Here is a 16,807-nt window from a genome sequence, read left to right as displayed (position 1 = left end):
CGCTCAGTGTGTACCCTGTGTGAAATCCAACTTTAACACATTTCAATCCTAAAAACGCTGTTCCAAATCCTTCGTACAATGATAAATCCATGTGTGTGATGACTAAGCGTTTTGATTACTCCTATCGTCATTTAAAAACTCGGGAGGACGATAAAGTACAACTACGATAAAGCACGTGACTTGCTTCGCAAAGCATGATGGGAGTAACATCGGCGAAGTCTCAAATGAAATAAACCGTTTTCTCATCACCGCAGACGTAAAGATGAAGTGTTTACATCTATAAATTTGTTTTTCTAAAGGTTATACTTAGTTTACGGTTCAAAATCTGGCCATGTTAGACAGCAGGAAGAACCCCTGAGTGAGAAATATTGTGCCGTGAATGACTTCCTGTTCTCGCCCTCTCTCAAATTAAGACTATACTTTCAGGGATCATTTCTATAGTTTCTGACTTGAGAAATGTGTTTCTAAAGTGTTTGGTCTCGCTACCCACGATGATGAGATGTGATATTTCCTTCTGAGCGTGAAGCTGATGGAGAATAATGATTCATTTCATATGTTCCCCATCATTGATGACCGTTCTTTGCTTCCCTGTGGAGCATTGAGGGAGGGAATATGATCAGAGTGGTAGCATAAGATTATTAACATAAAACACTCCTGAAGCCTGTGTACTTATTAGCATGTAGTGAGCACTCTAATAACAATTTGTACTTGTTACATGTAGTGTATTTCTAGTCTATATCTGATCATAGGCAGGGCAAAGTAACCTTTAGTGTTTTCACATTTTAATTGTTAGCCAATTGCTTAATAAATGCCAAACTCTGTATTTAAAAGTCCAAAGAAGTGAATGTATTTTTTATGCACATCATTAAAATTAACTTCTGGAGTAAATAGTGTCCAAATAAGAAAACGGTTTCATGCCCAGAGATGATTAGAAGCTAGATTAGACAAAAAAAACAAAAAAAACAATGCTGTTGTATACTGTGTCACAAATGTTCACAGGGACTGAAACACATCAGGTCTTTTTTTCAGTGTGGCTTTTCTCTGTCGTCTCTCTGTATCTGCTCTCTGTATGACAGCTGTCCTGTCAGAATCATGCAATGATTGGCTGTGCTGTGTCATTTACACAAACCATGTGACTGAACCAAGTACATGAATGGAAGGAGCTCAGTGAACCCTGAGTGAGAAATACTATGCAGTGAATTACTTCCTGTTCTCGCCCACTCTCAAATTAAGACTATACTTTCAGGGATCATTTCTATAGTTTCTGACTTGAGAAATGTGTTTCTAAAGTGTTTGGTCTCGCTACCCACGATGACGAGATGTGATATTTCCTTCTGAGCGTGAAGCTGATGGAGAATAATGATTCATTTCATATGTTCCCCATCATTGATGACCGTTCTTTGCTTCCCTGTGGAGCATTGAGGGAGGGAATATGATCAGAGTGGTAGCATAAGATTATTAACATGAAACACTCCTGAAGCCTGTTTGGTTATTGGTCTGCATCCATATAGCTGACCCCAGGCAGTGCAATGTAGCAAATGCCAGTCTTTAGTACTTTCCAATTTTAGATGTAAGACAACTCTGTATTTAAAAGTCCAAAGAAGTGAATATATTTTTTATGCACATCATTAAAATTAACTTCTGGAGTGAATAGTGTCCAAATAAGAAAACAGTTTCATGCCCAGAGATGATTAGAAGCTAGATTAGACAAAAAAAACAAAAAAAACAATGCTGTTGTATACTGTGTCACAAATGTTCACAGGGACTGAAACACATCAGGTCTTTTTTTCAGTGTGGCTTTTCTCTGTCGTCTCTCTGTATCTGCTCTCTGTATGACAGCTGTCCTGTCAGAATCATGCAATGATTGGCTGTGCTGTGTCATTTACACAAACCATGTGACTGAACCAAGTACATGAATGGAAGGAGCTCAGTGAACCCTGAGTGAGAAATACTATGCAGTGAATTACTTCCTGTTCTCGCCCTCTCTCAACTTAAGACTATACTTTCAGGGATCATTTCTATAGTTTCTGACTTGAGAAATGTGTTTCTAAAGTGTTTGGTCTCGCTACCCACGATGATGAGATGTGATATTTCCTTCTGAGCGTGAAGCTGATGGAGAATAATGATTCATTTCATATGTTCCCCATCATTGATGACCGTTCTTTGCTTCCCTGTGGAGCATTGAGGGAGGGAATATGATCAGAGTGGTAGCATAAGATTATTAACATAAAACACTCCTGAAGCCTGTGTACTTATTAGCATGTAGTGAGCACTCTAATAACAATTTGTACTTGTTACATGTAGTGTATTTCTAGTCTATATCTGATCATAGGCAGGGCAAAGTAACCTTTAGTGTTTTCACATTTTAATTGTTAGCCAATTGCTTAATAAATGCCAAACTCTGTATTTAAAAGTCCAAAGAAGTGAATGTATTTTTTATGCACATCATTAAAATTAACTTCTGGAGTAATAGTGTCCAAATAAGAAAACGGTTTCATGCCCAGAGATGATTAGAAGCTAGATTAGACAAAAAAAAAAAACAAAACAATGCTGTTGTATACTGTGTCACAAATGTTCACAGGGACTGAAACACATCAGGTCTTTTTTTCAGTGTGGCTTTTCTCTGTCGTCTCTCTGTATCTGCTCTCTGTATGACAGCTGTCCTGTCAGAATCATGCAATGATTGGCTGTGCTGTGTCATTTACACAAACCATGTGACTGAACCAAGTACATGAATGGAAGGAGCTCAGTGAACCCTGAGTGAGAAATACTATGCAGTGAATTACTTCCTGTTCTCGCCCACTCTCAAATTAAGACTATACTTTCAGGGATCATTTCTATAGTTTCTGACTTGAGAAATGTGTTTCTAAAGTGTTTGGTCTCGCTACCCACGATGATGAGATGTGATATTTCCTTCTGAGCGTGAAGCTGATGGAGAATAATGATTCATTTCATATGTTCCCCATCATTGATGACCGTTCTTTGCTTCCCTGTGGAGCATTGAGGGAGGGAATATGATCAGAGTGGTAGCATAAGATTATTAACATGAAACACTCCTGAAGCCTGTTTGGTTATTGATCTGCATACATATAGCTGACCCCAGGCAGTGCAATGTAGCAAATGCCAGTCTTTAGTACTTTCCAATTTTAGATGTAAGACAACTCTGTATTTAAAAGTCCAAAGAAGTGAATATATTTTTTATGCACATCATTAAAATTAACTTCTGGAGTGAATAGTGTCCAAATAAGAAAACAGTTTCATGCCCAGAGATGATTAGAAGCTAGATTAGACAAAAAAAACAAAACAATGCTGTTGTATACTGTGTCACAAATGTTCACAGGGACTGAAACACATCAGGTCTTTTTTTCAGTGTGGCTTTTCTCTGTCGTCTCTCTGTATCTGCTCTCTGTATGACAGCTGTCCTGTCAGAATCATGCAATGATTGGCTGTGCTGTGTCATTTACACAAACCATGTGACTGAACCAAGTACATGAATGGAAGGAGCTCAGTGAACCCTGAGTGAGAAATACTATGCAGTGAATTACTTCCTGTTCTCGCCCTCTCTCAACTTAAGACTATACTTTCAGGGATCATTTCTATAGTTTCTGACTTGAGAAATGTGTTTCTAAAGTGTTTGGTCTCGCTACCCACGATGATGAGATGTGATATTCCCTTCTGAGCGTGAAGCTGATGGAGAATAATGATTCATTTCATATGTTCCCCATCATTGATGACCGTTCTTTGCTTCCCTGTGGAGCATTGAGGGAGGGAATATGATCAGAGTGGTAGCATAAGATTATTAACATAAAACACTCCTGAAGCCTGTGTACTTATTAGCATGTAGTGAGCACTCTAATAACAATTTGTACTTGTTACATGTAGTGTATTTCTAGTCTATATCTGATCATAGGCAGGGCAAAGTAACCTTTAGTGTTTTCACATTTTAATTGTTAGCCAATTGCTTAATAAATGCCAAACTCTGTATTTAAAAGTCCAAAGAAGTGAATGTATTTTTTATGCACATCATTAAAATTAACTTCTGGAGTAATAGTGTCCAAATAAGAAAACGGTTTCATGCCCAGAGATGATTAGAAGCTAGATTAGACAAAAAAAACAAAAAAAACAATGCTGTTGTATACTGTGTCACAAATGTTCACAGGGACTGAAACACATCAGGTCTTTTTTTCAGTGTGGCTTTTCTCTGTCGTCTCTCTGTATCTGCTCTCTGTATGACAGCTGTCCTGTCAGAATCATGCAATGATTGGCTGTGCTGTGTCATTTACACAAACCATGTGACTGAACCAAGTACATGAATGGAAGGAGCTCAGTGAACCCTGAGTGAGAAATACTATGCAGTGAATTACTTCCTGTTCTCGCCCACTCTCAAATTAAGACTATACTTTCAGGGATCATTTCTATAGTTTCTGACTTGAGAAATGTGTTTCTAAAGTGTTTGGTCTCGCTACCCACGATGACGAGATGTGATATTTCCTTCTGAGCGTGAAGCTGATGGAGAATAATGATTCATTTCATATGTTCCCCATCATTGATGACCGTTCTTTGCTTCCCTGTGGAGCATTGAGGGAGGGAATATGATCAGAGTGGTAGCATAAGATTATTAACATGAAACACTCCTGAAGCCTGTTTGGTTATTGGTCTGCATCCATATAGCTGACCACAGGCAGTGCAATGTAGCAAATGCCAGTCTTTAGTACTTTCCAATTTTAGATGTAAGACAACTCTGTATTTAAAAGTCCAAAGAAGTGAATATATTTTTTATGCACATCATTAAAATTAACTTCTGGAGTGAATAGTGTCCAAATAAGAAAACAGTTTCATGCCCAGAGATGATTAGAAGCTAGATTAGACAAAAAAAACAAAAAAAACAATGCTGTTGTATACTGTGTCACAAATGTTCACAGGGACTGAAACACATCAGGTCTTTTTTTCAGTGTGGCTTTTCTCTGTCGTCTCTCTGTATCTGCTCTCTGTATGACAGCTGTCCTGTCAGAATCATGCAATGATTGGCTGTGCTGTGTCATTTACACAAACCATGTGACTGAACCAAGTACATGAATGGAAGGAGCTCAGTGAACCCTGAGTGAGAAATACTATGCAGTGAATTACTTCCTGTTCTCGCCCTCTCTCAACTTAAGACTATACTTTCAGGGATCATTTCTATAGTTTCTGACTTGAGAAATGTGTTTCTAAAGTGTTTGGTCTCGCTACCCACGATGATGAGATGTGATATTCCCTTCTGAGCGTGAAGCTGATGGAGAATAATGATTCATTTCATATGTTCCCCATCATTGATGACCGTTCTTTGCTTCCCTGTGGAGCATTGAGGGAGGGAATATGATCAGAGTGGTAGCATAAGATTATTAACATAAAACACTCCTGAAGCCTGTGTACTTATTAGCATGTAGTGAGCACTCTAATAACAATTTGTACTTGTTACATGTAGTGTATTTCTAGTCTATATCTGATCATAGGCAGGGCAAAGTAACCTTTAGTGTTTTCACATTTTAATTGTTAGCCAATTGCTTAATAAATGCCAAACTCTGTATTTAAAAGTCCAAAGAAGTGAATGTATTTTTTATGCACATCATTAAAATTAACTTCTGGAGTAATAGTGTCCAAATAAGAAAACGGTTTCATGCCCAGAGATGATTAGAAGCTAGATTAGACAAAAAAAAAAAAACAAAACAATGCTGTTGTATACTGTGTCACAAATGTTCACAGGGACTGAAACACATCAGGTCTTTTTTTCAGTGTGGCTTTTCTCTGTCGTCTCTCTGTATCTGCTCTCTGTATGACAGCTGTCCTGTCAGAATCATGCAATGATTGGCTGTGCTGTGTCATTTACACAAACCATGTGAGTGAACCAAGTACATGAATGGAAGGAGCTCAGTGAACCCTGAGTGAGAAATACTATGCAGTGAATTACTTCCTGTTCTCGCCCACTCTCAAATTAAGACTATACTTTCAGGGATCATTTCTATAGTTTCTGACTTGAGAAATGTGTTTCTAAAGTGTTTGGTCTCGCTACCCACGATGATGAGATGTGATATTTCCTTCTGAGCGTGAAGCTGATGGAGAATAATGATTCATTTCATATGTTCCCCATCATTGATGACCGTTCTTTGCTTCCCTGTGGAGCATTGAGGGAGGGAATATGATCAGAGTGGTGTTGTGAATTTGATTTGTTTAAAGCACTTTTATTGGTGAGGGAATGCTTACGGACACAGTGTCATTAACCACAAGCCTGCCTTTCTGTTTCAAGATGATTTTTGGTAGGTAGGGTTAGGCCTATTTAAACAGGCTTTAATAACCTGGAATCTGGAAGAGTTGCATGTAATTCAGTTATACATGGGCTAGACTGACTTTGTCTAATAGTCTGTTTGCCATTTACTACATTCCACATACACATTCATTCATTCATCTTCTACTGCTTATCTGTTTTCAGGTCATGGCGGGTGACTTGTCGATTATCCCTTACAACACGTGCTTCTATCTATTTTCACAGTGACTCATGACACTTTGACAGTGAACTCGTCAGTCATCAGTAGTTTAATTTGTTCCACTTGTGCTCTTTGAAATGTGTGAAAATGTCATCAGGGAAAAAGTGGATTGTTTGAAAGCAACACGTAGAGAGGTGTTGTTGTTACACCCACAAAGGTGTTTTCACTTGACTCATCAGACCATGATGACTGTGTTTTATGCTGTGTTTATTTCACAAGTGAACACATCTCACCAAAGTCGATCACCGAATAGTCGAATCTCTCCGTGTATACGGGTAATACAATAGACCGGTGGGTCTCAAATGGGGGTACGTGAGATTAAAAAAAAAAAAGTTTAAAAATAACAATCAATTCAAAAACCCTTAAAACGGTTTCGCGTTTTTTAACCGAGTTCCACTAACCGTTTGGGGGTACTCGTGTGTGTGTGTGTATATATATATATACTCTTTTATGCTATAGTAGAATAAAAACATGAAAATTGTATTAGTGTTATTGTTAATTTTGTCATGAAGCGATCACATAGATTGCATGCGATCTTATTTATATGTCTAATGTAAATGAATCCCATTTTTCTCAGTGCAATTCTTCCCATGCTGAAAACAGGAAGTTGCGCCTGACGTGTAATTGCTGGTTGACGTAACGCGTAAATAAGTTGATCAAGCTTTCCCCCGTAAGGTTGTTGTCTTCCTGGAGCTGCTGTTATCTTTCGCTCGGTCATTGCTATTGACACCACTAAAAGTATACGTAAATCGGTGAAGATAAGACGGAGCTGCCGTTTTAACCGACACATGTGGATATGCTACCTGACTTTGTAACCTAACTACAAAGTCAGCCTCGTGTGGACAACAAACCGTGTCGATGTCAGCTAGCAGCGGTTAGCATCAGAAACCTCCGCTCCGTGCGCTGCTCATGTCCACTTTCTCTTCCTTCCCGTCTTCGTCTGTTGTCGGCCTTTAGCTCCTGTCAGGTCCAGTCCGTGGTTGTTCGCCAGAAGAGGATGAACTGGCTTTTCCCCCTGTCCAAGGGCTCCGGACCTCTTCCTCCTCTGAACAGCCTACAGCAACAAAGACAGCGGCAGATCGAGTCCCTGAAAGCTGCTCACGCCAGGTAATGAGCCCGGCGGACGGCCACCGATAGCCGGAGTGTCGTGCTTTTGGTTCGCTTGTCAACATCAAGCACAGCTAGCTGCGGCTCCCGGACACCCGACAGACGTCAGTCCGTTGCCTGCAGACAGCTGATGCTCGCTTTTCGTGGCTAGCCGCCGGCTCAGAGACAAGCAACGACAAACAGGCCAACAAGTAGCTCACATTTTACTTTCCATTTCTGCTGTTCTGTGGAAATGTGAAAACACGAACAGTGTTTTTCCGCCAGTAATCGTATTTTACGGTCAGTGTTTGCTAACCGTCCGTCATAGCTAACCCGTGCTAGCTGGTCTGTTAATCAACTCAAGTGGCACCTACAGTGTCTATTTTTAGGGCTAAGGCAGTTATAAATTGCTGAACATGTTCTGCGATCAGTGTTTTTCAGACAAACTTGTCACGCATGTGGTTCAGGAGTGTGCCTACCAGTCAGAGATGGGGATTAAAGTATTAAGCCTTTGTTTACTAAGGAGCTTGGTCATCTGAGTAGCTTGGTTGTTTTCATCATTCTGAGTTAGAAATAAAGTACCAGCATGAACAGACTGATCAGCCACACTATTCCCTTATTTCACAGTCATCCTGACATAATGTATGCTATGTGTGTGTGATGGGGAAATGGGATTACACACTATTCTGTGAGTGCAGTTCACGGGACTGTAGAGACCACATGGCTAATGTGCTTGGCCAATGCTGACTGTGGTGTGGAAATTATGTTAGGAGGTGAGGGCTTCTTTGGTTGCAACATACCACATCTGACTTGTGGGAAGAAATGATTTATTGTGAGGCATATTTTAAAAGCGACAGATTGTTTGTTTACAATTCCCTTGGGACTAATATCAACATTTGCTGCCACTGACTTTCTATGGAGTTGACCTTAACTCTGCAGTCATGTGTATAGTCAGTACATTACAATTATTGCACATAATAAAATAAATATGACTGTAGCACCATAAGCCCATGGTGGCAATGTAAGGCAACTGATACAAATACAATCAACATTGTGCTCAATTTATATAGGAGCAGCCAGTGTGGTCAGTTACTGGTCACAATTCCTGTATGATATGTAAAAGAGGGGGGGGATCTCCATGAAAAACAAAATTCTTATTTCCAAAATGCCTTGTTTTCTTACCACTGTAACAAAAGAGAACAAAACATTCTTGTGCCGAAATATTGAGATATGTAGATACATATTTATTAAATGGTAATCATAAGTAAATGGAACTATCAAAATGACATATTCAGCCTGACAAAGGAGTAAGTTTTGAAATTTGTGTGAAATAGCTAAAAATTCAAGATGACATATCACGATGTTCTCTTTCAACAGCCTTGCAGAGATCCAGAAGGATGTGGAGTACAGAATACCTTTCACAGTCAACAACTCCACAATTAGTGTTAACATGTGAGTACACATGTGCGCACTCAGCCACAGGGTGCGTGTATTAAAAGTGGCCAGCAGACTTTGTATAGTTGTGACAAAGTGTCACCCAAGAAGTCAATATTTCAAATGAATCTGGATAAAAAAGTGATGCAACCGTAAACATAACTTCAGTGGCAAGATATTTCATTTTAATCAGACATTTCAATGTGGAAAAGTTACACATTCACTTGCTTAAAACTAAAGCAGCATATTTTGCTGTTTTCTTTCTCTCAGTCTGCTACCTCCTCAGTTCCCTCAGGAGAAGCCGGTGGTTAGTGTCTACCCCCCAGTTGGTCATCATTTAGTAGACAGCAATAACGGCACGATGATCACTAGTCCCCTCATCACAAATGTAAGTAGTCCTGTGGGGAGTGATTTCCAATTAGTTTTTTTTTTTAGGAGCTTCCCAAAACATTCAAGGGAAGAGAAAAATAGATGCATGCTGTTGTCTGAAACAAGTCACTCTTGACTACTTTTTTGGCTGGCTTGATTTATACCAGGGTTTGCATAAAAAAAGATTTAATCTGTGTTATCCTAGTGTGGCCCAACTCACAGGGACATTAACATTACTGCTGTGAAAGGAAATATCATTACATATTTGCGTTGCAAATGGTTAAGTCACGTCTGACTAAAACCAAAACTGAAAATTTGTCAGTGAAGTGGTTTCCATCGATGAAAGGAAAGAAGGTTTTTATACAATTCCAACAGTTGGGAATAGTAAAAGAAAAGCACACAGCCTGTCATTGTCAAGTGTGTATTCCCTCTTCACCATTCATATTTCCAACGTCCAAACATCTTTCTAATTTTTTGGTTCTAGATCTGTTTCCAGGTTATGTCCTTCATTGGCACAAATAAAGAAGCATAATACTTGTGATACCATTGTGCACGCAGACTCATTCAGTCAAGTAAATGTCCTGTCATGATGTCTTCCAATAGAATGGGGTGATGTGCATGCAAATGAAGTGTTGCTCAGTTATACAACTTCCCTGTTTTGTTTTGTTTTGTTTTTTTTTTCCCTTGTTGTTTTTCATATTCCTTCTTCTCCACAAATGCTTTTTATGTTTGATAGTTCATACTTTATCTTTGAGATATTTTCACTCCTACAATCATGTGCTTTTGTCTTTTCTGCTGTAGTTTGGGATGCATTCAGATCTGGGTAAGGTTGTTCAGAGTCTGTTGGATGAATTTTGGAAAAGCCCCCCTGCCTTGATGTCTTCTGGTCCCACTGGCTTTCCATAGTGAGTTTAATCTTGTGTTCATTGAAAATGTATTACAACCAGAGTCTTATATACATATTTTGCTGGTAATTAAAATTCCAGTGAATAAACACAAATAAAATAAGAAAATGAAAACATGTTGCTTCTTGTGTTTTAGTAAAAATCATCCTGTTTGCTCCACCAACAGCAGTATGTACAAACCATCGGGCATGGCTCCTTACCCCACGCAAGCTTTCCACTATGGTCCTCGCCATGTGGGTCCTAGTCAGACACCACCTCCAATTGCAGCTCCAATGCCTCACCCCGGGGTTGATAGTTCCCACGGGCCTCCTCGTGCTCCAGCTCCATATGGACTGATTTCTGACCTGCCGCTGCCTGTTCCTACTGGAGACTCACAGGTACATAAATGCATAAATCCATTCTGCGCATCCAGCACACACAGGGAACCATCAAGGGAATTGTTTGTACTTCTGTAAAGAGTTTTCCATTCCACACCAGCCTTGTTCCAGTGTTTGCAAAGTTCATCAAGAAAGACGGAGAAAATACATGACAAAAAGCGGGAGGCTAATTTTGGTTTAGAAATAATTTATTGCAACTGGCATATCCAGTTTAGACAAATCTAGAAAGAAACTTGTATAAACCAGGTTCAAGGGATGTGACCTGCTTGTTTCTCTGTCTTTCAGGCTGGACTGAATGGACATATGTACAAGATGCCTGAGATTCCAGAGTCATTTCCTGAGCTCTGTAACATGAAGTAAAGTATTTCTTGACTGAAAAACATTCTTTAAGCAGGTTGTAACATGTTTGAGATGAGGGGGACGTTCTTTAGTGTCCTGTCATTCCATCTTTTTTATTTTACTCTCTGCATCCCACTCCAGCTTGACCAGGTTGTCAGACATGTCAGAAAATGAGGATGTGCTACTAGAGTTTTTTGTGAGTTTGCCACAGCTTAAGCAGATCACCAACGATAAGGAAGAGCTGGTGACCAGCATAGTGGACATGGCTAGTAAGTTCCTTTTCTCCTTTAAGGGCTAGTCTAAAGAGAGAGGCTCTAATTGAAACCTGAACGTTTCATTTTGTCATTTACAGAAAAAAACCTGCAGATGGAGCCACAGTTGGAAGGAAAGAGGCAAGAAATGCTCTACAAGGTTAGCACTTATACAGTTTGCTTTTGAGTGAACAAACACACAAAACAAATCCATTCATACTTAAGACTAGGAGCTTAATGATCAAAGGGTCTGTCTGCTGTGTTGACAGTACGAACAGCTGACTCAGATGAAGTCGGCTTTTGAGACGAAGATGCAGAGACAGCATGAACTTAGTGAGGTAAGAGGCTTCATTCATCATAGATGAACATGATATGATGAGAGGAAATTATTTTAAAACTGCACAAAAATGTATTTGGACTCTGAAAACTTACTAGATTTTGGTGCTCAAAGGTCAATGTTGCAGAGATCTCACAAAACATTATTTGAACCTTTTTAAATGTAAAATCAACCAACAATTTACACAAACTCAAAGATGAAAGGAATAGACTTTGGTGGTCAAGGTTCAGTCAGACCAAGCACATGTTTTTGTTGATATAATGTATCCAGTTTCTCTTGGTCTGTTTCTTACTTTAGTACCTTTTACTCCCCACTAGAGTTGCAGTCTTAGCACTTTACAGGCTCGGTTAAAAGTTGCAGCCCACCAGGCAGAAGAGGAGTCAGAGGAAACTGCTGAAAACTTCCTAGAGGGACGTACAGACATAGACGAATTCCTGACCAGCTTCATGGAAAAGAGAACGGTGAGAGGCCTTAAGTGCAGCGTTTGTGTGAAGATAATCGTGGTAATTTATTGATATTAGGTCTTGAGTGTTATCAGAAGTGCTGTACGCAACATGAAATGGAGAAATCTGTATGGATGGCTCTTATGTTTTTCAACAGCTTTGCCACAGCAGAAGGGCCAAAGAGGAGAAATTGCAGCAGTCGATCAACACGCATGGACAATTTCCTACTAGTCACTAGAAAACAAGGTAGGAGTCACATAGAATTAACAAGATACGGTACAAACTAAACACAAAAATTGGACCAATCAGGTAGTCAGAAACTTAGATCTCAGTTGACAATTTCAAAACAGGAAGCCTTTGGGATTTTTGTTTTCAGTTTGATTTCCCCTTTCTTTTTCTTTTTCTTTTTTTTGACAAAAAAAAAAACAGTTTTCATTATCTGTTCTTTCTTCAGCTTGCTTACTTCTTACATTTGTTCCCCAGGTTCGGTGTTTTCTCAGCCAACTGCTGCCAACTAAAAGAGTAAAGACATTATAAAGGATGAAAAGCACACTGAGTCAACAATGGGCACTTGGAGAATTATGAGGATGGTGATGGCAAAGGTGGGCTTACAAAAAAAAAAAGCAGCCCATTGCGCTCCAGTCTGGGCTTAAAAAAAAAAAACAAAACAAAACAACTGAAGTTCAACTGCATCACTAAGGATTTATCACTTTTGTGGATTGTTTTTATTTCACATTCTGTTTGTCCAATTGTGACTCTACAGTGATTGCAGAGTTTTGTTTCTGTCAAGGATTCAGGTAGTACACCTGACCAGTGGTTGTTGATGTGATCATATTTGACAAAAAGTATGTGCTGCGAATAGGACAGTATTCCTGATGCAGTGATCAAACACGTCACTATAAATTAACTGTTAAAATGCTAATGTTGGTGTCTGAGCTCATTGTCCTGTCCTTGCTTTATTTGCCTTTAAAGGCCCCATTCCTTCTGGATAGACATGAGAACCAACTTTTGCACATTAAATCTCCTGTTTACATTGGAAAGGTTGTTCTATCCATTTACCTAAAACTAAGTGTTGGGATGTGTCTTTTTTAATCTGTCCAAGGCCATCCTGTTTGTAATTTAACAATGAAATAAAAGAAGCAAGGACGGAGCAGTGGCTTGATCTTGGGCTCTTAAAACTGAAACTGCATTTTAATGGCGCAAAGTAATTCTCTCTTTCAGTTGTTACATTTCCCCCTATTGGCAATTACCCCAACTCATCCTGGATATCATTGTGTTTGCACAACCATGAAAACTTCAATTAAACACGTTTAAGCATTACTCTGATAACATATTGATCTATCTGTTTTATCTTACAAAAATTGGCCAAAGAACACACACTTAGTGAATTTGGTTATTTTTTTAGTACAGACAATAAACCACCACAGATTATATCAGACACTGATTTCAACTTAAAATGTGTTTGTCAAAGGAGTCAGAGTACTGTAAACGGTTTAATCACACTATTACCGTTATGCCATGCTTTTCGCAATAATTGAATTTTTTTTGTATGTAAAACTGACAATTTTTTGCGGATGAACATCATTATAGTAACCCAACTTTGTTTTGTTTTGTGTGTTTGTTTTTTGACACCTTTTGGAGAGCTGAAAAGTTTTAATAGCCTCAAGTTTTTGGAAAATGTTGAGGAATATTTGGTTAAATGCTGCAGTAAAACTCGACATTGGATACTGTATTTAAATAATGTTAATAATAGGCTATATTGTAATCAAAGACTCAAACACCTTGTATTATATGTTCTTATTTAATTTGTTAGAGTAATAAAGCATTTAGAATAAACCTGGATTGTTTCAATGCTTGTTGACAAATCAAAACACGAAAGAAAAAAATAAAACTTGTTTATTAACACAGAGCATGAAAATATCACACATCACCTTCAAATTAATCCGTTTCATTGTACCTCATGAAATACTTATAATATTTAATCGGGGGCCTGGACATTTTCCTGTGCTATTCCCATCTGTGCAAATTTTATGCTTTATGTACTACTTTACCCTTTGGAGAAATAGTTTTTTTTGTTTGCTTGTTTGTTTGGTTTTTTTTTAGCAACATTGCTTAATTTTCTCACTATGTGCTCAATTACCATTTTTGAGTGACACACTTCAACAGTACATAAGAAATGTTTGTATTGATATAACTGTAAGACTTTTCTTAGTTGACATGTTCATATAATGTAAATTGTGTGTGGGTCTCTGAAGGATTTGCAAGTTCTGAAGAGTCTAATCTTTTGCTGTGGAGTAACGAGGGATGAGCTGGAACCAGGGGTGGACAGTAAAGAAGTACATTTACTCCAGTACTGTACTTCAGTAGAGTTTCTGAGTATCTGTACTTTACTTGAGTATTATTTTTGGGGCATACTATTACTTTCTCTTCTCTACATTTGAAGGACAAATATTGTACTTTTTACTCCACTACATTTCTATTGATGCTCTCGTTACTCGCTACTTTTGGCCCCAGATGTGGGATTCTTGACTGCATAATTTCCGGTAGTGGGGGACTGCGATCGCAATCTCCCCTGATTTCATGTGAAAAATAATTCTTATCCTTACGTCAGCCTATCGTGGATATTTTCTCAGTACATGTGTTAGTTTATTGTGCACACTAACACTTTGTGTGTGTTAGTGTGCACACACTAACGCTTACGTTAGTGTGCAGTACACGTGTTGGTTTATTGTGCACACTAACACACACACAAGGTGTTAGTGTGCACACACTAACGCTTACGTTAGTGATCAGTACATGTGTTGGTTTATTGTGCACACTAACACACACAAGGTGTTAGTGTGCACACACTAACGCTTACGTTAGTGTGCATGCATGTCGGCGGAGGGGCAATAATTTTGCTCCTCCGCCAACACGCAACCCAAAGTGGGTTGGTCTAGCTGGCTGGGCGGGTGTCCCCACCGTCCTCTGCCGGTCCCCAAGGCCCTCGGGCCGGCGGAGGAGGACGGGGTGCCCCCGGCGGACTGCCACCCATCCATATGCCGGTAGCTGCTCCTCAGCTACAAACAGATAAACAGCTGGAGCTCCAGCTTACACCCTCTGTGCCGAGAGATCTGTGACGTCCTCAATGACGCAGCTGTGGAATGACGCAGGATATGCCCTTATATGGATGTGTAGGAGGCTGAAAACTACCGATTTATTCTTGTTTTTTTTATGGGAACAGGCTCTCGCTCTTTTTCAATCAATAATTTTATTATTGTAGGATTTCTTCGAAGTAACATTTGAGACAGACATTCAGATCCATAGACCCAGTTCTCGGGGATGTCACGTGACTTCCTTTGTTTACGCCGCCATTTTGGCAGTAAATGGAACAGAAAAAAGCTCTTGCCGGTGTGTCAACCGGTTCGGTTCCCCCAAGTTCCTGTTCCCCTTTACGCTGATTTACTGTTGAGTCGTGCGTACTTAAAGAAGAAACGCAAATAGAAACACAGCTGGGTGTACGGAAAGCGCAATGGAACTAGCCAATGTGTGGGTTACTGGTATGGTATTTATTATAGAACAAAATAAATTGAGAATGCATTTGTTCGGCCATTCTTTGTCAATCTTTGTGTAAATGGATGCCAGCTAGCATAGCTGTGTGAGAGTAGCCTACGTTCAGTAAACCTCACTGCCGGATCACTTACACTAGTTAGTCGCTTCAATATGGACTGCTAGCTAACTGGTTAGCTAACTGGTTAGCATGCTGGACTGACGGATTGATGACATTATTTTTGACGTATAACGTAACTATTGCTTACCGCTCATTTGGAAACGGGCGGAACGCCTGCAAATGACATATTTCTGCTCCTCGGAAACACCCACCGGAAAGTGTCCGCATGTTTCGTAATTCACGAACTCGTTGAACACAAGTTTGTCCATTTTACCATAATGAACATACACTCACATGACAAACGCTCATCCTGGCCGCCCTTTGGGAAACTGGGTTGGAAAATTAGGTTATGTCCTAGGTTAGTTGCAAGCAAGTGCATGATGTATAGGAAAGTCAATGATCCATTCACTGAACACTTAAAATATTTTTTCCCCGAAAGCCTATACATTTTCTGTTATCTCTTGCACGACATGCCCATAAAATAGGCTACAGGTCTACATAATTATCATTGTTCGATCAACCAGTTAAACTGTAGCATATACACAAGAAAAATTCAGCAACAAAGCATGGTATTTATTTACTCATAAAAATTATAAACAAATCAACAGGCGTGGACCGAAGCTAATAAGAAGAGGTCACGTGGGATGCTGGAGCCAATCGCAGCCCACTCTGGTTGACACGTCATCACGTTAGGTCAGGTGACGTAAATGTGAAATGGTGAAGTAGCGCAAATGTATGCTGCAACTCGAGCAGCGCTGTGGCGCAGCGGTAACGCTGCCGCCCCGCACCTAGGTTTGAGGGGGTTCGATTCCCGGCTAGGGTAGGTGATGTGGATGTAATGTATAATGTAATTGATGTAATGTAACCCCGGGGTTAGTGATGATGTTAATATGTATACATGATGTAAATGTAATGGTGATTGTATGATTTACTGTAACCCTAAATGGATGTAATGTGTGTGTATGTATGTAAAGGTCCATTCCCGGTGTGGGCACCTGAACGTGTCTACGAGTTAATTGGTTGCGAGTAATGGACTGGGCTAATGCAGATACGGCGCCCCCCCCAGGACCTAGGCCGAACCAGACCAGACCGGTCT

General features: G+C 39.6%; 1 protein-coding gene and 8 non-coding genes across 10 annotated transcripts; all 9 read left to right on the top strand.

Moving 5' to 3' along the window:
* The first annotated feature begins 410 nt into the window (after positions 1-410).
* LOC115050276 (small nucleolar RNA U3) lies at positions 411-626 on the top strand. The gene has a single exon (XR_003841181.1). It is a non-coding gene; the product is annotated as a small nucleolar RNA U3 (small nucleolar RNA).
* A 604-nt stretch (positions 627-1,230) lies between these two features.
* LOC115050287 (small nucleolar RNA U3) lies at positions 1,231-1,446 on the top strand. The gene has a single exon (XR_003841189.1). It is a non-coding gene; the product is annotated as a small nucleolar RNA U3 (small nucleolar RNA).
* Positions 1,447-1,993: 547 nt separating this feature from the next.
* LOC115050271 (small nucleolar RNA U3) lies at positions 1,994-2,209 on the top strand. The gene has a single exon (XR_003841180.1). It is a non-coding gene; the product is annotated as a small nucleolar RNA U3 (small nucleolar RNA).
* Positions 2,210-2,812: 603 nt separating this feature from the next.
* On the top strand, positions 2,813-3,028 carry LOC115050264 (small nucleolar RNA U3). Its single transcript, XR_003841179.1, has one exon. It is a non-coding gene; the product is annotated as a small nucleolar RNA U3 (small nucleolar RNA).
* Positions 3,029-3,571: 543 nt separating this feature from the next.
* LOC115050253 (small nucleolar RNA U3) lies at positions 3,572-3,787 on the top strand. The gene has a single exon (XR_003841174.1). It is a non-coding gene; the product is annotated as a small nucleolar RNA U3 (small nucleolar RNA).
* A 603-nt stretch (positions 3,788-4,390) lies between these two features.
* On the top strand, positions 4,391-4,606 carry LOC115050282 (small nucleolar RNA U3). Its single transcript, XR_003841186.1, has one exon. It is a non-coding gene; the product is annotated as a small nucleolar RNA U3 (small nucleolar RNA).
* A 547-nt stretch (positions 4,607-5,153) lies between these two features.
* Positions 5,154-5,369, top strand: LOC115050248 (small nucleolar RNA U3). The gene has a single exon (XR_003841173.1). It is a non-coding gene; the product is annotated as a small nucleolar RNA U3 (small nucleolar RNA).
* Positions 5,370-5,973: 604 nt separating this feature from the next.
* LOC115050257 (small nucleolar RNA U3) lies at positions 5,974-6,189 on the top strand. The gene has a single exon (XR_003841177.1). It is a non-coding gene; the product is annotated as a small nucleolar RNA U3 (small nucleolar RNA).
* A 978-nt stretch (positions 6,190-7,167) lies between these two features.
* Positions 7,168-12,754, top strand: vps37a (VPS37A subunit of ESCRT-I). 2 transcript variants are annotated; one of them, XM_029503043.1, is made up of 12 exons: positions 7,168-7,628; positions 8,985-9,059; positions 9,312-9,429; positions 10,212-10,315; positions 10,485-10,692; positions 10,978-11,048; positions 11,173-11,300; positions 11,384-11,442; positions 11,552-11,620; positions 11,937-12,080; positions 12,220-12,308; positions 12,546-12,754. In XM_029503043.1, the coding sequence occupies exons 1-11, from the start codon at positions 7,519-7,521 to the stop codon at positions 12,298-12,300; spliced, it is 1,167 nt and encodes a 388-aa protein (XP_029358903.1). In that variant the 5' UTR covers positions 7,168-7,518; the 3' UTR covers positions 12,301-12,308; positions 12,546-12,754. The 2 variants fall into 2 exon arrangements, with proteins under 2 accessions (XP_029358903.1, XP_029358896.1); XM_029503036.1 differs by having other exon boundaries at positions 10,482-10,692.
* The last annotated feature ends 4,053 nt before the right edge of the window (positions 12,755-16,807 follow it).

Source organism: Echeneis naucrates, chromosome 1, assembly GCF_900963305.1.
Source record: "Echeneis naucrates chromosome 1, fEcheNa1.1, whole genome shotgun sequence".
Taxonomy (NCBI): Eukaryota; Metazoa; Chordata; class Actinopteri; order Carangiformes; family Echeneidae; genus Echeneis; species Echeneis naucrates.
The sequence above is the reverse complement of the archived record's forward strand: the minus strand, read 5'-3'. Positions and strand labels throughout refer to the sequence as shown.